Source organism: Spinacia oleracea, chromosome 3 (assembly GCF_020520425.1).
Source record: "Spinacia oleracea cultivar Varoflay chromosome 3, BTI_SOV_V1, whole genome shotgun sequence".
NCBI classification, from domain to species: Eukaryota; Viridiplantae; Streptophyta; class Magnoliopsida; order Caryophyllales; family Amaranthaceae; genus Spinacia; species Spinacia oleracea.
The window spans coordinates 134492453-134519790 of NC_079489.1; the positions used below are offsets into that span (position 1 = coordinate 134492453).

At 39.8% G+C, this 27338-nt stretch overlaps 1 protein-coding gene across 1 annotated transcript; it reads right to left on the reverse strand.

Moving 5' to 3' along the window:
* Nucleotides 1-5981: 5981 nt before the first annotated feature.
* On the reverse strand, nt 5982-10266 carry LOC130470097 (uncharacterized). The gene is made up of 3 exons (XM_056839678.1): nt 9684-10266; nt 9089-9612; nt 5982-6044 (listed from the first exon to the last, which is right to left on the reverse strand). The coding sequence occupies exons 1-3, from the start codon at nt 10264-10266 to the stop codon at nt 5982-5984; spliced, it is 1170 nt and encodes a 389-aa protein (XP_056695656.1).
* Nucleotides 10267-27338: the final 17072 nt, after the last annotated feature.

Sequence of the window (27338 nt, forward strand, 5' to 3'; positions counted from 1 at the left end):
GGGCCTGCCTTGCGGTAGGCCTGCCGCAGCCTTGGGCTGTGTTGTGGCGCGCCATTTCTTGCTGGGCGATGGCCTGGCTTCGTGCTGGGCCTTCGTCCGGCAGGCCTCGTCCGATGCTTATTCGTACGATACGCTTCCGATAAAATTCCCGGTTTTCGGAATTCATTTCCGATACGAACAATATTTAATATTTCCGATTCTGGAATTAATTTCCGTTTCGAACAAATATTTAATATTTCCGTTTCCGGAATTATTTTCCGATTCCGATAATATTTCCGATTCTGACAATATTTCCGTTTCCGGCAATATTTCCGATTCCGGCAATATTTCCATTTCCGATAATATTTTCCGATACGTACCATGTTTCCGTTTCCGGCAACATCTACGACTTGGATAATATTTATATTTCCGATACGATCCATATTTCCGTTTCCGGCAATATCATCGTTTCCGGAGTATTCATTTCTTGCTTGTGACGATCTCAGCTCCCACTGAAACCAAGATCCGTCGATTCCGAATATCCATAGATAGAGTTTTTAATGCCATTAAATACTTGATCCGTTTACGTACTATTTGTGTGACCCTACGGGTTCAGTCAAGAGTAAGCTGTGGATTAATATCATTAATTCCACTTGAACTGAAGCGGCCTCTAGCTAGGCATTCAGCTCACTTGATCTCACTGAATTATTAACTTGTTAATTAATACTGAACCGCACTTATTAGACTTAACATAGAATGCATACTTGGACCAAGGGCATTATTTCCTTCAGTCTCCCACTTGTCCTTAGGGACAAGTGTGCATTTCCTAATTCCTTTGTCACTCGATGCTTGCTCTTGAACATAAGGTAAGAGTTGTCATCCTTATTATGTCCAGAGGTGTTCCTCGGTTTCAGAGTTCAACTGATCAAATAAACAGATAATCATAGCCTATGATTCATCCGAGCACGGCCATGCATTTCACAGTTTCTAGCTCTCCGAGTGGCCTTGTACAACTTTTAAGCATCTCATCCCGATTTATGGGAGGACAATCCCAATCTTGCGATCTTGAGATTAGACTTCGTTTGATAGGTGATTACCTGAGCGTTGCCTTTATAGCCTCCTTTTACGGTGCGACGGTTGGTCAACGTCAAAGCAACCAGTTCTCAAACAAGTAATCTCAAATTACTCAGGTATTGAGGATTTAGTGTCTAATAATTTTAATGAAATTTACTTATGACAGATTTTCATCTCTTACAGTAAAGTTTCATAGGTCTTGTCCGATACTAGTCTTCCCAAAGTAAGTATCTATGCAAATGATTATGACATTGCCATGTCCACATAGTTCAAGAAACAGAACTACTAGTCATCTTGCATTCTAGTCGTCTAACGTTTTCTATGCGTCCAATTTTATAGAAAACTCCGACTAGGGACCATTTTCAACTTTTGACATTCAAGTTCACTTGATAGACATTTTTTAGTCACAGGACTGGTCCTGACAGTCTATCTTGAATATATTGTCAAATTGAAGGGACTCATCATTTAATACTAAACCAAGATTAAATGGAATATGAAAATACATTTCATATATGATAAATGTTCAACCCCATTGTTTTACAACCATGGGCCTCAAACCCATCTTTAAAACAGTTCATGGAATTCAAAGCTATGCTTGATTTCCAGTGCTACAACGTGAGTGTTGCTTCTCACTTGTTGCATAGGTTTAGTTATCACGCTTTGCCAATCTTAACATCCTTTTCATCGAACGTTCTTCGAGATATGATGATAAGAACTTTTGAGTATGTTTATTTTGTGATCTAGTCTTTCTTGCTACATTAGTGGTTCTACGCATTTTGCAATGAAGAACCATTAAGTCAACAGACATGTGATCTTCCCAAGTTCAATGAAGAACTCATATAAACAACTCTATTTTATTGCTTCTTAGGCAATAATTACTTTTACTTCAACTGTATAGGTTGCTAGTGATGCTTTGTTTGGATTTGCTTATCCAAGCAGTTCAAAGATATGTGGAATACTTTCCAGCTGTATCTTAGAACATAGAAATTAATATTTTAATATCCCACGCAACAACTCATGGTCTCCAATCCATGTTGCCATTTCAAAACACGATGCTCTATAGCTCGTCCTTATCAATGGTTAACTCCAAAGGGTCTTACTTGATCCTTTGCCAGTGTTTATGCGTGTAGCATCAATTATTTAGCATATCTTTATTTCCTTGAATCAAGAACTATTCCTATGTACCTTTTCAAGTACCATAAGTATTCTTGATCTCAATCTAGTTGATCTTCACTTAGATCAATAGAGATTGGTATATGTTCGTCATGCCTAAAGTCATACGATACCTTTTTGGCAAAACTCATATTATATCATATACATGATAAATTCTTTTGCAGAATAATTCCTAATTGAATTCTATTCATGTAACTTTAGCTCATTCAGTTACAGTAGATACTGAATCCAACTAAATTCTTTGACATATAATATAGGTGAAGAATCTCATTAGATGCTTATACATAGTTCAAACATTCATTACTTAGATTTATTCATATGGATCGAATATCTCCAATGGAGTCTTTCGTGTTTGATTTAGTAAATGCCATTACTAAACAATATCATAAGATCTTTGTAAATAGATCTTAATACCCAGTATGTACTAAGTTTCGCCTTGGTCCATCATTGATGAATAATTTCAAACCTAAGTCATTAGCATTTGAATGTTATTTCACAATAGAGAGATATGTGTGATACACATAGGACCAAATAAGTTTTATGTACTCCCACTAAATTCTTATATATCTATAAGAATCATGTACATTTTATGAAACTAAAATACTTATTAGCTTCACTAAAATACAATTCCAATTCCCAATTGCTTGCTTAAATCTGTACTTAGATTCTATAAGCTAGCTTTCTTTTTCAAGCATTTATTTGGATCCACAAATCCTATGACATACCATGTACATAGTTTATTCCAACATTTGATTGAGGAATACGTTTTGTCATCCAATTGCTATATGTACCAATATGCAATCATTGCTTGAATTATAGACTAGAGCATTACGATTATGCATGAGGTTTCAACACAATCCATGCCATGAATTTTCTTGTAACCTTTAGCAACTAATCTATCTTTGTGTGTGAACACAATTCCATGTTTGATGGTTTTATCCTTAAAACAAACTTGCAACCAATAGGTGTGAAACTATTCTTGCAAATCAACAAAATTTCAATTTTGTCATCAAAACATTGAGTATGTTTTATGGCCTCTATCCATTTAAAACATTGAGTCTATATATGGCCTCTAACCATTTTAGGGAATCTGGGTTTCGTCATAGCTTTCTTACAGGTCACAAACTCATTAATCTTCATGATAATAGTTTGACTGTAAGTTGTAGGTTTCTTCACTATCTAATAGAAGAATTGCATAGTTTCAGTGACTTGAACTCTATGCCTACTTGGGTATGGAACATCAAACAATAGAATATCAATAGCCACTTGAAAGTCCTTTGAATATTCTGTTCTCCTTGAAGCACTTGTAAAGTCTTCTAAGAGATGTCTATTCTTTAAAGCTACTTCTAAAGTCCTTAAAGAATAAGTTCGGATTTTCTGAAGCACTTCGAAAAGCCTCCGGAATGTCCGTTTATGTTTGTTGTTCGCCTCGAAAACTTTCGAGGTCTATTTTCTCCCACTTGTTATTTTGGAAACGAATCTCCAAAAGGACATTATTTCAAGCAAACAAACATTATGTTCTCAAAAATTCGTGGTAGAAACAATACCCTTGTGTCTCATTTGAATAAATCACAATGAAACATATATCTATACTTGGGCCTTAGTTTGTCGAATGACAAACACTAAGCTCCCACTGAGTTTTGCAACTCTCTAGATATATTTTATAAAAAGTTATTCTGAAATTACTTTTCAATAGCTTTGACGAATTTGGTTTAGTTAGGTGGTAGTTGAGCATTTTGTTTTAGAAATTATAGGAAAAGTCCTTATGATTCATCATTAATCGAATCAAGTACTAATTGACTTCGATTATTCCAACTAAGATATGCCATATCGTATGGACCTAGATTGTGAAATTACAACACACAACCATTGATGATCATATTTGGTCTCAAGTAATCATCAACATGATCTAACCTAGATCTTTATGATTTCTTGCCAAGTGGATTTTATACTTCTGAATCTTGGAACTACCCAAACAGATTCAACTTATATCACATTTGAGTCAATAAACCTATATTCACTCAAATCCATGTGAAATAATAAAGTCATAAAATCTTTCTTTAGCTTTGAACTCTATTGTCTAGGCGTTCTAACAATAGTTCATATCTTTTGTTACTTTCAACAAGTAAGACTAGTCGTCTTAAATTGATCTAGAAATCAATGAACTTTCAAAAGTCCATTAAAATAGAGCTTTTGAATGTTAACTTGTTGATATTGTCTAAGCAACAATGCCAAAGATTAGTGGAACTCAAATCAAGGGTTTGATTTGAACCTAGTAAAGTTTTTATTTTTAAAGAGTTGTTTGTTTTAATCAAGCATATTGACTCAACCCGTAAATGACCATTTCACTCAAATAAACAAACAAACATTGTTTTTGTTCTTCTGAATGTGAGTCTTTCTGTGTTTGAAACAGAAATTTAGGTATGCTGATTATGGAACAAAATATCCATTAAGTTCCAGCCTTTGAAAGGACTTAAAACAAACTAGATGACCCTACAACTAATGTAGCATTGCCATGCTTCATTTCCCACTTGTAGGTAATTAGTGTAGCCTAGCTTCCATTGTTTGAGTTATTACCGAAGTAAGAACCTCAAGCGGTATATGATACCAAGGAAGTTTGATTGCTAGGTCACTTCTCTTTAAACATAAACTTATAGGTAGAAACGAAATCGTAAATTCCTTTCATTTGTTCCTTGTTTTCCTATTTCTTGTACCCTTTCTTATAGTCTTAAGAATTGAATTCTATAGTGTTGACTTTTATACTTTGTTAGACATGTCCGATGTCATTCCAACAGAGTTCTTACCATTTTATTATGTTGAATATTCTGTTTCAACTAGATGATCTTACCAGAAGCTTCTAAAGTTCTCTAAGCATCAATCTTATTCGACTGTCTAGGGACTAGACTCATTCGAGAATTAAATGGACAAAGATATTAGGTTGTTAACCATTGGTAAAGCTGAGTGTTTAAACTCAATGCTTTATGATCTCAAAACTACATTGTATTTTGAATTTACAAGCACCAATCAGTTTGCCATTCGACTTTGATACTCGAAAACAACCATAAAAGTCGCTAAAAGAAACGTACATTTTAAATCGCTCATTTTCTCTCATTTCCGTGAATCGTTCTTGAATTCACTACCAATCGAGGAAATTTACTGTTACCTTTCTAAAAGGATTTATTATAGTGCAAGATATTTAATTATAAACAATAATTAAAACATACATTGAAGCATGCAAAGTCTAAACATTTATCATGAATAATAACTTGAAAATGAAAGCAATCATGCAATTTAAACAAGTCATTAGCATTTTATTCGAATTATGTGTTCCGGCAGGTGTGAATAAAATGATTCCAAGACCCTAAAATCATTGAAGAACTAAGCACAGTTTGTCGACTTAATCCTAAAACATCTTAGGTAAGCAAAAGCCTTTTGCTAATAGTCTAGAAACTATTCTTGGTTGATAGGTACGTCTAAGAACTTATTAGGTAAACTTATCGATTTTGCCACGACATAAAAGGACTCCTTACTTATATCGTTGAGTTTCACCAAAACTAACATGTACTCACAATTATTTGTGTACCTTGCCCCTTTAGGACCAATAAGTAACACCTCGCTGAGCGAAAACTATTACTAGATTGATGTAAAGGATATCCAAGCAAGTGTATATTTTGGCATGGCACCTTTTAACTCAATTTTTAAATTTGGAACTTAAGGCAAGATTCTTCTAGAGACCTTTTTGTTGTACTCTCTAGTCATCCGGAGTTTGTATAGTTGCTAGCGTAGAGCCGTGTTCCCTCTGGTTTCTGGTAGGAAATCTGGTAGGTTATGATACATATGACAATACATAAATCATGTGGAAAAACCATAAAGCCAGGAAAGCATATTATTTACACATAATCATTTAGCATAGTATAGATGCATACACTTTGTAGCGTGCCTTCCCTAGCTGCGCCTGAACCGAACAAGAACAAGTCTTTAGGACTCCAAGTGTCGTCCCTCCGTAGATAGTCCACAGTACGTCCGGATCCGCCTCAAGATTGACCAACTAGAATCGCCCTTAAGGTGCTTAGGAATTTCGGTTATTATTGTGCAACAGTGTGGCTGAACTTTATTTCAAAAACTTACCCTTTGAATACTTCAATCGTACGTATAAATTATGACCCTAGGCCATTATTTATAGAGGTTTGGAAAGGGAACTGGAATCCTAGTAGGATACGATTTAATTAAACTTAGAATCCTACAAGGACTCTATTTAATTAAATAATCCTAATAGGAATAGGAATTTAATCATACATCAAATCCTAATAGTTTTAGGAATTATGCATGGACACAAACACACACACGAGCATGACCCGCAAGCATGCAGGCCATGCCCGCGCACAGCCCACACGCCCACGAAGCCCATGCGAGCTACCGCAGCCCACGAGGCTGCCATGGCCTAAGCTGCGCGCTGGGCCTGCCTTGCGGTAGGCCTGCCGCAGCCTTGGGCTGTGTTGTGGCGCGCCATTGCTTGCTGGGCGATGGCCTGGCTTCGTGCTGGGCCTTCGTCCGGCAGGCCTCGTCCGATGCTTATTCGTACGATACGCTTCCGATAAAATTCCCGGTTTTCGGAATTCATTTCCGATACGAACAATATTTAATATTTCCGATTCTGGAATTAATTTCCGTTTCGAACAAATATTTAATATTTCCGCTTCCGGAATTATTTTCCGATTCCGATAATATTTCCGATTCTGACAATATTTCCGTTTCCGGCAATATTTCCGATTCCGGCAATATTTCCATTTCCGATAATATTTTCCGATACGTACCATGTTTCCGTTTCCGGCAACATCTACGACTTGGATAATATTTATATTTCCGATGCGATCCATATTTCCGTTTCCGGCAATATCATCGTTTCCGGAGTATTCATTTCTTGCTTGTGACGATCTCAGCTCCCACTGAAACCAAGATCCGTCGATTCCGAATATCCATAGATAGAGTATTTAATGCCATTAAATACTTGATCCGTTTACGTACTATTTGAAGGAAATAATGCCCTTGGTCCAAGTATGCATTCAATGTTAAGTCTAATAAATGCGGTTCAGTATTAATTAACAAGTTAATAATTCAGTGAGATCAAGTGAGCTGAATGCCTAGCTAGAGGCCGCTTCAGTTCAAGTGGAATTAATGATATTAATCCACAGCTTACTCTTGACTGAACCCGTAGGGTCACACAAATAGTACGTAAACGGATCAAGTATTTAATGACATTAAATACTCCATCTATGGATATTCGGAATCGACGGATCTTGGTTTCAGTGGGAGCTGAGATCGTCACAGGCAAGAAATGAATACTCCGGAAACGATGATATTGCCGGAAACGGAAATATGGATCGTATCGGAAATATAAATATTATCCAAGTCGTAGATGTTGCCGGAAACGGAAACATGGTACGTATCGGAAAATATTATCGGAAATGGAAATATTGCCGGAATCGGAAATATTGTCAGAATCGGAAATATTATCGGAATCGGAAAATAGTTCCGGAAACGGAAATATTAAATATTTGTTCGAAACGGAAATTAATTCCGGAATCGGAAATATTAAATATTGTTCGTATCGGAAATGAATTCCGGAACCGGGAATTTAATCGGAAGCGTATCGTACGAATAAGCATCGGACGAGGCCTGCCGGACGAAGGCCCAGCACGAAGCCAGGCCATCGCCCAGCAAGCCAGCGTGCCACAAACGCACCAGCCAAGGCTGCGTCAGGCCCACCGCAAGGCAGGCCCAGCGCGCGCCAAGGCTGCGGCAGCGTGTGGGCTTGCGGCAGTGGGCTGCGAGCTCGCGGGCTGCGCGCGCGCGCTTGGCGCCCCTCGTGGGCTGCTGTGCGTGCGTGTGTGTTTGTGTGCTACTCGAATCCTAAAGCTACCGGGATTTGTCATATGATTAAATCTAATCCTAAAAGATTTAGTTTATTTAATTAGAGTCCTAGTAGGATTATAATTGAATAAATTAGTATCCTAATAGGATTCCAAATCCTTTTCCATAACTCTATAAATAGGTGCCTAGGGTCACATATTTACATCGAGCATTCAAGTATTCAAAGTGAGTTTTTGAGAGCAAAATTCAATTACACAATTGCCTATAAAGTGCCGAAAATAATAGTACCTTAAGGGCGATTCTAGTTGGTCAATCTTAAGGCGGATCCGCACGTGCTGTGGACCATCTACGGAGGGACGACACTTGGAGTCCTAAAGACTTGTTCTTGTTCGGTTCGGGCGCAGCTAGGGAAGGGACGCAACAAAGAGTATGCATCTAAACTATGCTAAATGATTATGTGTAAATAATATGTTTTCCTGGCTTTATGGTTTTTCCGCATGATTTATGAATTGTCATATGTATCATAACCTAACACTATTTGTGTGAACCTACGGGTTCAGTCAAGAGTAAGCTGTGGATTAATATCATTAATTCCACTTGAACTGAAGCGGCCTCTAGCTAGGCATTCAGCTCACTTGATCTCACTGAATTATTAACTTGTTAATTAATACTGAACCGCACTTATTAGACTTAACATAGAATGCATACTTGGACCAAGGGCATTATTTCCTTCAAAATCCAAGGCCGCTTTCATCATTTCCCAATTGGCCTCTTCATCAAATAGCATGACGCGCAGAGTTGGTTCACACATTTCAATTGGTAGGACGACTTCAGCTCCATATGCTAATAAAAATGGTGTTTCTCCTGTGAAATATTTTGCCGTTGTTCGTATAGACCATAAGATTTTGGGTAACTCGTCGGCCCACAACCCTTTTGCTTCATCAAGCTTCTTTTTCATCCCTTCAGATATGATTTTGTTGAATGCTTCTACCTGTCCGTTTGCTTGAGGACGGCCAACTGATGCAAAACATGCCGCGACGCCGTGATCAGCCAACCAGCTTTCCAATTTGGGTGTCTTTAATTGTGGCCCATTATCAAAGACAATGGACTGAGGCACGCCGAATCTTGTAATGATGTTTTTCCAGATGAAGGCTCTCACGTCATGTGCCTTGGTGTTTTTCATGGCTTCAGCTTCTACCCATTTGGTGAAATAGTCGACAGCAACTATCATATAGCGCAGTCCTCTTGGGGCCATCGTATAAGGGCCTAATAGGTCCATCCCCCATTTGGCAAATGGTATAGGACTGGTGCTGGGTGTTAGCTTTTGAGCCGATCGTTGAATTAGATGAGCAAACCGTTGACATTTATCACACCGCTTAACCAAGTCAAGGGCGTCTTCTTTGAGAGTGGGCCAATAATATCCAGTTCTTAGAGCTTTTTCTGCCAAGGCCCTCCCCCCTATGTGAGAGCTGCATAATCCCTGATGGAGATCTTCCAGTACTTCATGCCCTTTCTCTGGGGTTACGCAGCGAAGAAGAGGCCGTAAGAAAGATTTTTTGTATAAAGTCCCATTCCATATCTCGAACCAGGTACATTTCTTTTGTAATCCTCAGGGGGCACCCCATTCATTTTGAAATTGACTATATCGTCCATCCAGGTGGCCGTCCGGTCTGAGATGGCCATCCTCAAGATATCAATGCTCTTGGTCTGTTTTACCTCCCAAAATACATGACGTGGTGTGTCGCAAGATGCTGAGCTGGCCAACTTGGATAAGGCGTCTGCCTTGCTGTTTTCGGACCGTGGTACACGTTGTATTTCAAAGCTAGTCAGCTGCTGTACTTCTTGGCGGACTTTTTCCAAGTAATTTATCATGGCGTCGTCCTTGGCTTCATATTCTCCCCTTACTTGACTGACAATTAGCTGTGAGTCAGATAGGATCAGGACCTCTATTGCTCCAGCTGCTTTGCTCATTTGGATTCCACATATCAAGGCTTCATATTCAGCTTCATTGTTTGACGCTTGAAAGTTGAAACACATTGCATATTCATAGACATCCCCTTCTGGTGATTCGCAGATGATGCCGGCTCCACACCCATTTTGGGTGGCGGAACCATCCACATGGACTACCCATTGGGTCTTTTCATTTTTCAAGTAGAGTGGCATAGTCATTTCCGCAATAAAATCAGCAAAGGCCTGCCCCTTTATGCCTTCCGCGGCTCATATGAAATATCAAATGCATTAAGCTCAATTGCCCAATTGAGCATTCTCCCGGACGCTTCCAGGTTGGTAAATGGCCGTTTAAGAGGTTGATCTGTGTATACTATCAGCCGTTGGGCCAAGGAGTAAGGACGAAGCTTCTTGCTAGCCAAGAACAGAGCGAAACCAAAATTTTCAACAGTTGGGTACTTAAGCTCGGCGTTCTGTAACATGTGGCTGACGAAGTAGACGGGTAGTTGTATTCCATCCCTCTCTGTAAGTAAGACGACGCTTAGAGCGTAGTCTGAGATGGCAAGGTAGAGGCATAGAACCTCCCCTGAGAGAGGGTTGACTAGCCGCGGCAGAGTGTGTAGATGCTCTTTCAAATGAAGGAAAGCGCCCTCTGTCTGTGGCGTCCATTCAAACTGGGTCCCCTTTTGATGGTACTGAAAAAGTAATGACACTTATCTCCAGCTCTAGACAAAAATCGTCCCAAGGCGGCAAGGCAACCAGTCAGGCGTTGCACATCTTTAACTGTCTTTGGGGACGTCATAGTGATGACTGCTTGTACGTTGTCAGGATTGGACTCAATGCCCCTCTCATCAATTAGAAAACCAAGGAATTTGCCAGAAGTGACTCCGAAAATGCATTTCTTTGGATTGAGTCTCATTTGGTAAGCCCTAAGGATCTCAAAGGTCTCTCGCAAATCGCCGAGGTGATCCGTCCTTTGTCTGCTCTTTACAATCATATCATCAATATAGGCTTCTATGTTCCCCCCAAGCTGTTTCGTAAAAACGGTGTTCACCAATCGTTGAAAGGTGGCTGGTGCATTTTTTAGGCCGAACGGCATTACCTTGTAACAGTACAGACCTTGCTCTGTGACAAATGATGTCTTTTCCTGGTCTTCAGGCCATAAAGGGATATGATGAAATCCAGAGTAAGCGTCCATGAAGCTCATCATGGCGTGCCCTGTCGTTGAATCGACAAGACGATCTATCTTTGGCAAAGGAAAGCTGACCTTGGGGCAAGCTTTATTTAAATCAGTATAGTCGACGCACATCCTCCACGTCCCATTGGGCTTGGATACCAGTACTACATTGGCTACCCAGTCTGGATACTGACATGGACGTATGAAGCCTGCGTCCATGAACTTCTGTACTTCAGCGGCGACGGCTAAATTTCTTGCCTCCCTATGATTTCTTTTCTTCTATCGTACCGGTTTCATAGCACTATCTACATTCAATTTGTGCACGGCCACCGCCGGATCAATGCCTGACATCTCTTCTACCGTGAAGGCGAATATCTCTTTGTATTCTTTTAGCAGTTGCACCAGTGCCGCTGCCATGGGGTCGTCAGGCAGAATTCCAATGGGAACTGTTCGAGACGGGTCCGTTAGGTCTAGGACTATATCATAGTGTGCTCCCACAAGCTCAGGGCGTCTGTCCGCACTATGTGCCATAGGTGTCTCTCTGAGTTTACGCTGGCTTTTCAGTGGTTTCAACTGTTCGTTTTTCTTTGGAGAAGCTCCCCATGCTGCCGGTTCCAACGTTGAGAGGTAACAATCTCTGGCCAGTTGTTGGTTTCCATAGAGGGCTCCAATGCGTCCATTGCTTCCCACAAACTTAACTAGCAGTAGATGGGGGAGAATTACGGCTTTTAGGTCATTGAGTGCTGGACGGCCGAGTATGATATTAAACGCGGTGAGGCTTCCTACAATCGTAAATCGAATGACACCTTCTTTGGTCACTAGAGGGGTGCCAATGGAGACAGGGAGCAAGATGGAGCCAATGGGGCGGACGATACTTCCCCCAAATCCTACTAAGGGCCTGAACACTTTTTCTATTGTTCTGGCATCATACTTCAATTTTTGCAGGCACTGCAGACTGATTATGTCGGACGAGCTCCCGTGTCTACCAATACTCTTTTCACTATGAGATTAGCCATCTTAATTTCCAGGACCAAAGGATCATCATCATATGGTGCTCCCGCCTTTCGCTAATCGTCTTTGGAAATTTCCACAAGAGGTAAATCCATTTGCGCGGGGCAGAGATAAGACGAACCTGATTGCCGTCCTTCCTTAGACGGTTTTCTTGCCGCAATCCCTCCTGATATCACTGCCACGAATCCTTCGTCTGAATAACTGTTGCTATTGGTGGAGAGGCTCGACTCCTCGCTTGCATCTGCCAAACGGAGGTACTGGCGTAGGTATCCTTTAGCCGCGTAGCCATTCAGTATCTTTCTCAACATCCGACAGCTTTGAGTGTCGTGCCCATCTTCTCTGTGAAAAGCACAGAACGGGGACTTTTTCTTCGAGGAAGCCGGCCGTCTGGGGGACCGCTGCTCTATTCCCAGATTCCGTCCCTCAGCCAAGAGAATATCTTTAAGAGCCGTGTTGAATATAAACAAGTTTCCTGCTGACGGCTTCCTTCGTTTCCTTTTTACTTCAGTGCCTCGACCACTTTTTTCCCGGGTGAGGTTCACATGCCGCCTTCTAGAAATCCTGGGGGAGTGATAATCCTGAGATTCGCAAGTTGTCTGCCGTGAAGGTAGGCTCGTCTGCCTTCCCGGACGCTCTTCTCTTAGATGCTGACTTTCTTCCTCCGGACGCGGTCCCTTCCGGGGTGGACCATGGTCATCTGCTACTGGTTCCACCACTCTGCCGCTACCCTACAATGGGTTGGTTTTGCTGAAGGATCTGGTGATTTCTTCTTGGAGGACGTGCTGAAATCTCTCTTGCCATTCATCCGCAATGTTCTGATGGAGATCGTTCAACAAGTACCACAGGGACCTCGCGGAGGCCGGCCGGCTGGTTGCGGCGTCACAATGATTGCTTCTCTTGTTTTTAACAGGGAGCTGCCCTCCGTTGGTAGCAGACCGTGCTCTTTCCGCGCTTTCCTCAGATTGCTATTCGGCCATGATACTATACCTCCCCACAGACAGCGCCAAATGTTGTGGGATCTTTTACGGTGATGACGTGTCACGCGTTCCTCGGAGGTATCAAGTATGAGCTGACACGAATCTCTGGCAACCTGCAAAACAAGAATATTCCCGTAGGAATATTCCCTCCGATGCCTAAATAAGTATAGGCTAGAGAGAGAAGTAATTTAAGAGAGAAGGTAGAGCAAAGATAGTTTTAAGGTAGGTGGGAATGAATTGATTGCCCCTTACCTTGGGATCTGAGCTATTTATAGGGATAGGGTTTCTTGGGAATTGATCCCCCAACTGTACCTGTGGGATGAGTTGCCCACTGGGGATTTAGGACACGTGTCCTTGGACAAACATGGATGGGCCTTTAACTATTTGGGCCTGGTTGCCAACGAAGGTGGGCCTCTGGAATAAGACTTTGCTCTAGTTTCGTTTAGGTACCAAGGTCTGAGCCAACTTCCAGGCCTTGGACCCATGGGTCGCCTGGGGTAGGGGTGTTAACGAGCCGAGCCGAGACCGAACTTAGGCAAGCTCGGCTCGAGCTCGAAACTTCTAACCTTAGGCTCGGCTCGAGCTCGAAGCTCGACGAGCCTTGAAAACTGAGCTCGAGCTCGGGCTCGAACCTAGGCTCGGTTCGGCTCGAGCTCGGGCTCGAAACCAAGCTCGATTCGGCTCGTGCTTTGTTCAAGCATAGGAATAACTGTAGCCCAATTCAAAATAAGCTAAGCCCAAAATAGACACAAAATATTAGACTTTATAGGGCCCAATAAATGGTATTATTTGATGCCATATCCAAACAGCCTAATAGTCATTTAGTTTTATAAGTGATTCTAGTTGGCTACTTATTTGCTTTTGCCGATATGGGACAATGAAACTTTGTCAGTAATAAAGTCTCAACTATTGCCATTAACAAATGTGATTCTCTATTTTAAATTGTCCTCCAAAAGTGTAATGCAACGTGCACAATTGTTTGAGATTTGGTTGAATGCCATATTTCCAACAAATAAATCCCATGTTCATTCCTTCTATAGTTCTATAATAAGCCTTAGACCAGTCATGGCAGCTCCAATGGTCGTTCCCCTGAAGGAATTTTCAGCAATTGGTGTATCAAGAACTCTTAGATCCTCATATTTGGGGGTCAGTCCTTTAGTCACTTTACATTCGCACCCCTTTCCATTTCCTCATCAAGACCTTGACGAAATGCTTCAAAGAGAAACACCTCAGCTTGACAAACCAAATGGCCCATATAAAGTATGATTATTGCAATATGAGTTTAATTTATATGCATCTCATTCTTTCATTCTTTTGCAATAACCAATGTGGGATAGTCTTAAGTAGTAAAAATTACAGTATTATTAAAGCTCGAGCTTGCTCACGAGCTTTCGAGCCGAGCTTAGGATAGCTCAGGCTTGGCTTGTTAAGATCTCGAGCCGAATCCGAGCTCGAGTCGAGCCCGCCCGAGCCGAACTTTGACCGAGCTTTAGCGAGCCGAGTATCGAATAGTTCACGAGCAGGCTCGGCTCATTAACACCCCTAGCCTGGGGTGTCCTGTACTGGTCGTTTAGCATATTGGGCCTTTTGGTGGAGATATTTAAGCCCACATCACCAATTATTTTGATGTCTAATTTTTCTGTTGAGAAACTTTGCGAATAATTTTTTCTACCTAAAATATATATTTTTAACATTTTTGTACTCATCGAGTGTATATAAGATTAGTATTATTCAAAGTAAAGCACTACATTAGTTAATAGTCAAAACGTATATTAAATTCGTGAAAAACAAGAGTAACCAAATAGTACGAGATAAACTATAAGGGTTGTACTTGTGATTTGGTTAAATAATACTCCCTTCGTTCAATAATATTTTACCCTTTTTCTTTTATGGTGTTCTGAAATGATTATTCATTTTTTTTTTCTTTTTTGCCTAAAATACCCAAATAAATTCCTTTTAATGACAAAATTTTATAAAAATTTTATGACCATAATGAATAAAATATACACGATAACGTGAAGAAGTGTTTTTTTTATTTATAATTCAAGGATAAGTCGAAAAAAACAAAACAATTATTTTACCCAAATTCTTATATGAGTCCTCACCATCAACTGATGGTGAGACCAGTTCACACTTGCGAATTTAGGTATGTTACTTCTATAGTTTAGACATGTTACTTGTTTTTTTATAATTTTAGAGGAGGTATTTTTTTTAGTTTAGGTATGTTACTTCGAAAGTTTATACATGTTACTTTTTTTTTATACGGAGTAGTTTTAGGGGAGATATCTTCCTAGTTTAGGTATGTTACTTCTATAGTTTAGACATGTTACTTCTTTTTTTTTTTTTTTATAATTTTAGAGAAAATACTTTTTTTAGTTTAGGTATGTTACTTCTATAGTTTATACATATTACTTTTTTTTTTTATACGGAGTAGTTTTAGGGGAGATACCTTCTTAGTTTAGGTATGTTACTTCTATAGTTTAGACATGTTACTTTTTTTTTAAAATAATTTTAGAGGAGGTATTTTTTTTAGTTTAGGTATGTTACTTCTATAGTTTAGACATGTTACTTTTTTTTATACGGAGTAGTTTTAGGGGAGGTACCTTTTTAGTTTAGGTATGTTACTTCTATAGTTTAGACATGTTACTTCTTTTTTACGGATTAGTTTTAAGGGAGGTACATTTTTAGTTTATGTATTACTTCTATAGTTTAGACATGTTACTTTTTTTTATATATAATTTTAGATGAGGTACTTTTTTAGTTTAGCTATGTTACTTCTATAGTTTAGACATGTTACTTTTTTTTTATACGGAATAGTTTTAGGGGAGGTATATTTTTAGTTTAGGTATGTTACTTCTATAGTTTAGACATGTTACTTTGTTTTATATAATTTTAGAGGAGATACTTTTTTTAGTTTAGGTATGTTACTTCTATAGTTTAGATCTGTTACTTCTTTTTTTATAGTTTTAGGGGAGGTACGTTATTGGTTTCGCGCTCGTCACACCATCAAGTTGATGGTGTGACTGGGTCTCACAGGAAACGCGCTGATTATTTTATCATCTCCTAACATCGAATTGTTGACTTTCCTATAAAAATGCAAATATATAATAATTACAAATTATACAATATTCCAAGTTTTTTTTGATACCGTAAAAAACTTCAAACAGGAAAATCATTATGAGTCGGAGAGATTATATAATAGTCATATAGTCGAGTAGTTCGTGAGTTAGTAATTACTCTTTCATTTTAATTTCCTGGTGTATGTCCATTTCGGTTGGCTGATCTTTTGGTCCATTGATATAACGCGGTGACACTGCACTAACGATGGTCGAAACTTTATTGCTATTAATCTAATATACGTATATAAAGGAGGCATATTTGCTGAAAGATTAGAACGCCACCTAGGATTACTAATGGTTTCGGCCAATAAAAAATAAGATTTCTAATTTCTTTTTGAATTAAAAAATCAAGTGCCACGTTGATAATTAATTAGGTGTCACGTAGATATTTTAATTAATTAATTATTAATGTATACAACTCCATCGAAAATCAAACACTCTAATAATTAAAAAATAATCGATTTTCATGTAGATAATTAATTAGGTGCCACGTAGAAATTTTAATTAATTAATTACTAATATATACAACTCCGTCTAAAATGAAACACTCTAATAATTAAAAAATAAATCTAAAATTAAATTCATCCAAAATCAAACAATAATCTAAAATAAAATAAATAGAATTCAATTTAAAATCAAACATTAATCCAATATTAGAGCGCCACGAAGAAAAATCTAATGGCTTCGGCCAATGGAGGAATATTTGCTGAAATATTAGAGCGCCACCTAGGATTACTAATGGTTTCGGCCAATGAAAAATAATATTTCTAATTTCTTTTTGAATTTAAATTAGCAAGTGACACGTAGATAATTAATTAGGTGCCACGTAAATATTTTAATTAATTAATTACTAATATATACAACTCCATCGAAAATCAAACACTCTAATAATTAAAAAATAATCGATTTCCAAGTAGATAATTAATTAGGTGCCACGTATATATTTTAATTAATTAATTACTAATATATACAACTCCATCTAAAATCAAGCACTCTAATAATTAAAAAATAAATCTAAAATAAAAATCATCCAAAATCAAACAATAATCTAAAATAAAATAAATAAAATTCAATTTAAAATCAAACATTAATCCAATATTAGAGCGCCACATAGAAAAATCTAATGGTTTCGGCCAATGAAAAATAAGATTTCAAAATTAATTTTAAATTAAAAAGTCGAGTGCCACGTAAAGAAATGATTAACTTTCACGTAGATTTTTTTATGAATTATTTATTAATATTACGCATATACAATTTTATCAAAAAACAAACACTTTCATAATAAAAAAATCTAAAATGAAATTCAATGCAAAATCAAAAATTAATCTAATCTAATATATAAAAGTGGTATATACATAAGATTTTTATTTAAACATAACAATTTAATAGAATCCGTGCATCGCACGGGCTAAAATCTAGTAATTAATACTCTTAACCAATTATCTGTTGGTTCGGTGGTGATTGGGGCTGAACTTGGTAGGAAGAACTTGTGTTCGACCCACCCGCAACAACAATTGAGAGGAGGTTGGAACCTGTCCACCCAAAACTCGCTCCAAATCCGAATTAGCCTAAGGGTGAATCGGGTACTAACACCAAAAAACAAAAAAAACTCTTACCGTCTTGTTTTACTTGTCTTATTTAATCATTTTTTATGATAGTTTTTTTGGTTAAATGGAGCATGCAGGATTACTATTTCAACATTTATTTTTATTACATTTAAAAATAACTTTTTGTTACAATTTTTTTTTTAAAAGAATGTGTAACGATTAATTAACTATAAGATCACGTGTTATATTACTCAACTAACATAATGCATGCGGAATACACAGTTTGTAAATATCAACTACCTTAATTGATAAAGTCTTAAATGATGTTATCTAAGACATGAGATCAAATCTCGTCTATATTAATTGTGCATTTGCCATTGTAGCTCTCTCTATTTTTTCTTTAAGATTTAGTGATAAAACCATGTGTTGTTCAGATCCGTATACAAATATAATGGTTGGTTGGTGGAGAGACATCGGAAATTTGTTCAATCCTCCCCATGCTTGAGCTCAGATCACTTTTTGGTGCTCTATCTATGCTTTTGCCACGAGTTTTCCACTTTCTTCTATTCTCATCAATTTGTCAATACAATGTTAAAGCTCCAATCCACGCTGCTTGTTTCTTGATTTTTTTTTTTTGATAATTAAAAAACCTTATTTGTTGTGTAAATGAAAAAAAATATTTTACTTGTCATTTTTAGGGACTTCTGATCTTATAACATACTTCCTCTGTCTCTTTTTGTTTTTTACGTTTGTCATTTTGCACGTTTATTAACGACTATTTAATGTGTATTGAGATTCTTCTATTTTTTTTTATTTAAACAAGAAAAATTACGTTTACTTATAATGTTTTCACTTTTTATCAAAATTATGATATTGGGAATATGAGAAAAATTTAATGTCCTAATAAAAAGGTGTGAGAAATTAAATAACCAATGAATTTAATTGGTTAAAAAATTATTTGACACAAATTTTGATAGAATATTAAATCATTAATGTGATGATATAAAAAGAAATGTAAAGAACATTTTGAGACACCCAAAAAGGAAACGTAAAAAAACAAAAAGAGACGGAGGGAGTACCTAGTATAGTACGGATCGAGCAATTCGTAGTGTTTTTTTTTTGACAATAGGACTAGAAAAGCGAAAAAGCAAACAAAAACCAACAATAAAAAACAATAAAACAACAATAAAGAAACTAAAACCGATAATGAAGACGCTGGCGACGACGAGCAGAAGTAGCCAGAATATGGGCAGGATAAACCAACCGACGCGAGACCTTGCGAACAGAGAACCCGGACAACGAGTGCAGAATAGCCCGCAAACGCTGAACAAGCCAGCGAACCGAGATTGGACTAGGCTGAGTACCAGACAACAAACCCACCGCAATAGTGGAATCCGTAAAGATAAGGACCCTAGCAAAACCTCGCCTAACCACCATTTGGAGTCCCCATAAGCATGCAGACAATTCTGCTTGAAGAGCGGAACCTACCACACATGCCTGAGCCCCTTCCCCAACCCAATCTAACGAGATTGGGTCTTGAAGAACCCACCCAAGACCTGCATTATTAGAAGCAGGCAACCAAGCCCCATCTGAAACAAGACAAATATCTGATTGAGAAAACCCTAGGGGATACAAACCAGGTACTCGATCGGTAAAAGAACCCTCCGGCACTCTACGTTGACGACATAGACCACCAACCCGACAATTACGAGCGCGGACCTCAGAGCATTGGAGATTCCAGCCAGCCAAAATAGAGTGAAAAGCACCTGGATCCCACTCCACACTCCTAAAACGAGCATGATTACGCATCACCCAAATCGTCCAAAGCATAGAAATGAAACCATCCAAAAGACCCCGAGGCGCCTTAAAAAGATTAGTAACAAACTGAACACACCAGTGTAAAAACGAATTCAAAGAAAACGAAGGATAGAACATACGCAAGGGTTCCTCAGACCAAAACTGGAGAAGCAAAGGACAGTCCCGAAAAAGATGGCAGGCAGTTTCTGGGTGTTGATGACATAAAGAGCAAATCGGATCAACCGGCATCCCACGCTGGCACAGCAAAGTTTCCAGAGGCAAGGCATTCCGAAGTAACTTCCAAAGAAAAACCTTAAAACGCGGGAGAATGTCTAGACCCCAAAAATGCTTCCACCAAGAAGAAGTCGGAGTAGAAACCTCAGAAGCGACATTATGAGACTGTCGAAGAAGCATAGCATATGCTGAACGAACCGAGAACTGACCGTCAGGAGTAAATTTCCAATACATAAAATCATCCATCAAAGCAGAGGGTCGTTCAAAAGCCAGAATCTGACTAGAGATGTCATCCAAAAACAGACGACGAACGACACTAACGTTCCACGCGTAAGAACGTGGATCAAGTAATGAAGAAACATGGGTAGGCCAATCCAACCCATTGACTGAGGACTTAAAAGCCACTAACTCAGAAGAAACCCAAACACCCTAGAGAATGTTAATACGAGTTCCCGCACCTGGCTTCCACGCAATACCCTGACCCAAAACCTGAAAACCCTGGGCCAAACTCCTAAATCCCCACGATGGGCGAGAAACTCGCAACGAAGGGGGATGAATAGCCAAGGAAGGATACCGAACGTGATAAATACGAGAGAGTAATAACTGGGGATGATGGAAAATACGCCAGGCTGACTTAGACAGAAGGGCATGGTTGAAGGTAGCAGTTTTACGAACACCCAGGCCTCCCATACCTTTCGAAAGATGGATAATCGAAGAAGGAGCCAAAGACATTCCCCGAGATGAATCAGACGACCTCCACCAGAAACGAAGACACAAGCTATCGATTCGATCACAAATGGACTTCGGAATTAAGAAGACCGAAAGAACATGAGTAATAGAAGCCACCAGAACTGAATTGATAACTACCAGCTTTGCTGCCGCCGATAGATTGCGAGAGGAAAAGTTGGCTAACTTACGAGCGATAATATCCACAAGACCGAAGAAAGCAGAACACCTCGATCGCCCAATGTCGACCGGAACACCCAAGTAAGGACCCAACAAATGACGCTGGCCAAGACTGAGAGAAGCAGCTAAGTAATCCCGATAGTCTTGAGGTGTATTCGGACTGAACTTGACAAAGGACTTCTGATAATTGATAATCTGACCTGAAATAGCACTAAACTCTGAGAGTACTGAAAAAACCTGATTGCACGCATCCGGCGATACCCGAAAGAAAAGAAGAGCGTCATCCGCAAAGAATAAATGGGAAACCGAGGGAGCACCCCTACAGACTGAAATACCTTGCAGAAGACGAGCCTGCTCAGCACGGTGAAGCAAAGCCGAGAAAACTTCCATACATAAGACGAAAAGATATGGAGATAAAGGATCTCCTTGGCGTAAACCACACCTGGGATGGAAGGAGCGCGTCGGTTCACCATTCACCAAAACTTGGTATGAGACCGTAGACACACATTGGCGGATTATGTTATCCCAGTAAGGCGGGAAACCAAACTCTTTCAAAGCCTGAAACAAAAAGTCCCAACGAACACGATCATACGCCTTGTTCATATCCAATTTGACAACCGCGTAAATTTTTTTCCTAGCCCTCGTCCTGTTGACAAAGGACAAGAGCTCATGAGCAATCAGGCACTCATCAGACATCAATCGCCCTGGAACAAAGTGTGAGGGGGTCGAAAAAGCACGAGGCTAATGCGTGACCTCGTCCCTCGTGGGTGTGACGATTCTTTTTTATTCAATCAAGTGTAATTGGATTTCCTGTGAGTATACACCCAATTGACTAGTAATATAGGAGTCGCCATTCAGTTTTTAACGACAATGAGAAAAACTGACAAAACCCGGTTATCGTGACATAAAGGGAGTGCAATTATGTTTGACCACGACGGCCGTAGGTTCCCTTGTGATCCCTGGTGTGGGGATCTCTCAACATACACCCGCAAGGTAGAGATTGAGGGTTCGGGGGACTGTAACTACCGAGAGGAGTACTTCGCTCGTCGATAACTCCAGAGGCAGGATATCCTTACTAGCTCAGCATAAATAATTGAAGGGACATGCGTTAACTATTAAACTAATCTGAGTTGATTTTAGCAATATGCAACATATAATACTAGATTGATCGTGATTATCTGATTTAAATAGTATTAAGGGACCTAGCATGATAATCCAATTTCCCGAAAATATTATATTTGTTAGGTGTGATAGAACAATCAGATTTAGTTAGTTTAACAGTTCATAAAAAGGGCGAGGAAAGCAATTAAATCATCGAGAAGGGGCACATTACGACGCACCCTTGAGAGGTGCGTCACGGTTCTCAGAAAACTAACCACTTTGACTTTGCTATTTCTCCTTTTTATTTAACGAATCTCAAATTATGGGACAGGATACGTTCTGTTCGATTTATGGATCAATTGCGACAGAACGCGTGAACAGTTTCGCAGCGTGAGGCTTAGGCTAAGGGTTGGAGTCAATACTCATAATATAATTGTGTTGTGTGTTCTTTTCACGTCGAATTTGGGGCTGTATTTATAGGGGAGAGTTCGTGGAAAGATAGAACTACAGAGTTCTAATCCACAAAGAATTAGGAAAAAACACGTACCCAGGTATTTTCAGCGCCCAGCTCTGGGCGTCAAAGATTTCGGCGCCCAGCTCTGGGCGTTCAAAATAGGACCCATGCAATTTTAGCGCCCAAGGCTGGGCGTTGAAATTGATGTTTGGGCTGTTTTCTTAGTCAGATTCGGATTCCTGAAATCCGTAGTGTTTGAGACTTAATCGAGTCTTTTAGTGCGTATCAATTTTATGACGGAATGCATCTGGGCCCGTTACGAACTCTAGGCTCGTTAGGATTTCAATTAATACGTAACTCTTATTTCCGAATCATATTAGGAATAGGGTTCTCGCAGTTTTCTATCTCATTTAGGATTTATGTTGGAGTGCAACACCTAATTCTGACAGGTTTCTATCTTTTATGACTTGCCACTTTTAGAAGCTACCTTTTACGGCAGTTACTATTTTTAGCAGGTTTCCATAAATATCAGGTTTCGGGTGAAATGAAAAGGGGAATTGAGATTCGTTTATTTCATAGGAGATGCGTTGTCAAGTGGAGATTTATGCTTTCATCATCGAACCTTTCCCTTTCGGGAATGGGGACAAAAGTAGGTGTCTACAGTTAGCCCCCACTTTGACTGAGTCTTGGAGTAAGACGATAGTCAAAGTACTAGACGGAGTGCGTCACACAAGCCATGGTGTACGTGACCTGTTTTGCGAGGGTCTCACGAGCCCCCGAGTGATAACATTTGACTCAAGGGTCATCACTTGAAATGTCGACATATCCCTCACGTGTCATTGGGATTTGTCAACTGATAGTATAGAATACTCCCTCACTTTGTCATTGGAAGTATCTAAAGAGGCGTAGAAACTCCCTCACTTTGTCATTGGGAGTAGCTACAGATGTTTTCGAAATCAAAGCTATAAAGTGTAATTGGGCCTGGCCAAGCCCAACCACGAGGTAAAAATGTTTTTTAAAGATTCTCATTTTCAGGGCTAGCTAAACGAGAAAACCCCCTTGTTTTTATGGGACGTAAAACGAAGGAAAATCCAGCACATCGCTCTTTTTTTGGAAAAAACGGAAAACCAATCCTTTTAATTTTTGGAAAAGGGAAAACCAGAAAAAGTTATCGCTGCAGCGACTAAGGACCTGCGCGGTTAGTGGCGCAGACCCCGCCGGCTAAAGATGGCGAGCCTGTCCGCTAAGGGTGGACGCCCCGTCCGATAGAAGTGGACGAATCTGTTTTTGAAATTTGAAGATAAGGACCTACGCGGCTTGTGACGTAGACCGCGCCGACTAAAGATGGAGAACCTGTCCGCTAAGGGTGGACACCCCGTCCGATAGAAGTGGACGAATCTTTTTTGAAATTTGTTTGTGCTTTTTTTGAAAATAAGGACCTACGCGGTTTGTGACGTAGACCCCGCCGGCTGAAGATGGCGAGCCTGTTTCATTTTGTTTTTGAAGATTCTATTTTTCGAAAACTGAGGACCTGCGCGGCTAGTGACGCAGACCCCGCCCGCTGAGGGTGGGCGAGCCCTGTCCGCTGAGGGTGGACGTCCCTGAATTCGTTTTTTCGATTTGGGATTCGCGTGCTGCGATCTTGCCCGATTGAGGTGGGCAAGTCCCTATTTCATTTTTTCTTGTGATTTCTTTTGAGAATTTCTTTTTATTTATTCTTGTAGGAGCGAATTCTTCCGAGGGATGCTCGGGTTTAGTTGCAACCTGAACGTGGGTTGACAATGTGTTTAGATGGACCATAGTCTCGTGGTCATCACCTTTTCATGGTTTTGAGCTAGTCTTTTTGACTCAATTTTGCCATTAACTGGGGTCTTTGATTAGGGGACTATGCATAAGTATCAACGACGACCTTTGTCTTGAGGTCGTAATCCGGTTTTATCTTTTGAGGTTATCCAAACACGGGACTTCGTACAGCGTAGTCTGGGAATATTGTTTTAACTTTGCATACTCTCTTTTGAAATATATATTTTCTTTCGAGCCCCCAAGCATTCGTGCTTGACAGTCATTTCTTGTTGGAGAGGTTCCTTGGGGATACGCATTTTGTAATGTCCTTGATCGTGTTTGGGATTGTGCTCGTAAGTGCGAGCGAACTTTGTAGTGGTGTGCTACTCTTGACGTAGTCGTGAGGTGCAACTTTCAGTAAGGAAATCGACAATTTTTGAGTCGAATGGATGCGGCAGGGCCCAATAGAAGTTAGGGCCTTTTTTGAGCATGGGATCATTTTCGGCGCCCAGGCATGGGCGTTGAAATAATTCACGCCCAGGTGGGGCGTTGAAAATGTTGTTTGAGCTGGTCTTTTGATGACATAGTTGGCCTCTTGTTCATTCGTTTATTTCACTTGGAAGTTCTACGTATTCTCTTTTCTTTTGTTTTTTCTTTGTTTTTAGAACGTGATGATTTTCTTGAAAAGCCGTAGCCGATTGGTGGACTACGGTGCTTGTCGCTTTGGGGCGATTATTTTAAGGAACTGTTGCTCTTAAGGCGTACAGTTATTGTGATAGTTGGGCGAGTCTATATGGCCCGAGGAACATACCTTGAGGCGTAAGACTTTGACCGCTCTTGTTGTTGTATATTTTTCCTTTTGAACGCGTTCGTAATTGTTCGATACTTAGAATGATGATATGTATGTGCGAACGAGCGTTCATAGAATGGCCGTTGTGTGCGGTCCATTAATCAGTTTGCTTGAATCATTTTTTTGTTTTTTTGAGTGATGACTGATTTTGAATAGTTTGCTTAGAAGCTTGATAGGGTTCAGGCCCATTCATGAAGTGGGCTCAAACATCGTACCCTTTCGATTGTTCAACATTTGCTTCGAGATTTATTTTTATTTTTCTATGGTTGTTTCGTAGCTTGGAGCCCCCAAGTATGCATGTTGGGATGCTTTCCTTTTGGCGTACGATTTTTGTAGGTTCTTTCGAGAAAGATGCCTTGGGGTTCCGCTCGTGTAGGTGCGAGCTATCCCTTCCGTGGTAGGTAATATTTTGCTACCTTTAATCCTTAATGTAGAAGTCGTGTGGCTTGCATTTTGAATTTGGGTGATAAGTAGTCTTTGCCTCTTTTACACGTGCTCTTGGTCGTGCCTACATTAGTGTAATATGCCTTACTCTTCTTTTAGACTTGTACCGTGGGACGGTTGAACTTATGGTGCGACGTAGGCTTGTGTGGCCTAACGGCGTGTCTTAGAACATTCCTCCAGGTGTTGGGATTTTTTTTTTTTTTTTGCATTGGAGTACTTCATCATGCCTCGTTCAGGTGTTTGAACAAGTGTAGCACCTTCTGCGTGGGTTTGCACGGCTTATTACTTCGTTCGACGAGAGGATTCATAGGTGTTTCTTTTTATTTTTTTTATTTTTTATATCTGGGCAAAACATGGCTAGCAGAAAGATTCAGCGCCCAGGCTGGGGCGTTAAAGATATCGGCGCCCAGCTCTGGGCGTTGAAAATGATTTCTGAGTATATTTTGACAGTTCTTATCCTTGATTTGTTTTCTTTCGTTTTTGCTTTGGAACGAGGTAGACTGTGTAACGGGCGCTTGTAGGGCGAGCGTTATGTGCAGTAGTTTGATCGGAGTTTTGGTGACTCGCGATTTTCAGTTATCCTTGTTAGTGGGGTGACTTTATATATTCTAAGTAGTGCTTAGAATTTGGGAGGGGTTGTAGCCATTCTAAGGTTCGTTTTACACGATTAAAGCTTAGGATTGTGCCCATATGACGTATGTATAGCATTAGCGTCGAGAATTTGTGGTAAAATCGTCATTTCGAGCATTTTTAGAGCGTTTTTCTCAAGCCTCCAACTGTAGCTACGGGATTGGCTTGGTGCTATAATGCCTTGCATACGTTTTTGTGCATTCATGGTGACATGGATCATGAATAGTTTGAACCAGACTCGTTAAGTGCGAGGTATGTTCGAGTAGTGATTTTGCTACTTCTCTTGTAAATGTCGTATTGTGCGACATTGCTATGGTCAAGGTAGTCACATGTTGAAGTGTGCCTTGACCAAAAGCTAGGTGCCTTTCTTTACCCATAATCATATTTAGAAATCTTTTGACTCACTTGCAACATTGAGATAAACGCATACTTAGCCTAAACCAACGACACTTTATTATTTTCGAAGAAGTCTTTGAAAATTATTTGAAGCCCGAGTCCTACTGTGTACAATCCGAGGTGTCCTAAGTAAGTTGACTTATAGAAGGGTTCGCACAGGATTACTTGAGTGAATCAAAATACTGTTACGATTTTTGGAATGCTGTCTAAGGATTTGCTGGAGGCCCGGGTGCGGGCGTCAAGATTTTACTTGTGCCAGTGTGGCATATGCTTTAGGCTTTTAGGGCCATCTTTTCCAGAATCGCGGGAATATAAACCGTTTTCAAATCGACTTAGATTTACTTGGTGTATGTCTGCACAAAAGGTCAAGGTATACCTAGTTCTTTCCCTAGCTCTTTCATTTCAATTTTTAGCCCCCAGTTGCTATTATGTCTTCCCATTAACGTTGTTTTTAGATTTCGATTTTAGATGCCCATGTCATATGTCTGAGTAGGGTGAGCCTTGGTTAAGTGCCAAGTCCTATTGACAATGTCTGTTTTTCTTTTCAAAGGGGATTCGCAAACATTTGAATTACCATGAACGGGTGCCCTGAGTTCGAATGAACGATGGGGCGATGCCGTAGAACAATCCTCTTTATTGCAAGCTTACTGCCTTTACTACTTGTTGGCGATCATGGCTGTGTCTAGGGGTGAAAGAAGGTCTTTAAGCGAACGACTATGTCTAGTGGTGAAAGAAGGTCTTTAAGTGAGTTAGTTCGCTTTAGGGAGGGTCAAGTCGAGTATTTTAGAGGTCATGGACGCTTGTGCTAGCCCCATTCAATTGAGGCAAAGCGATCTTTTTGAGTCTTAGCTAAGTGCTTAGGAGTGTGA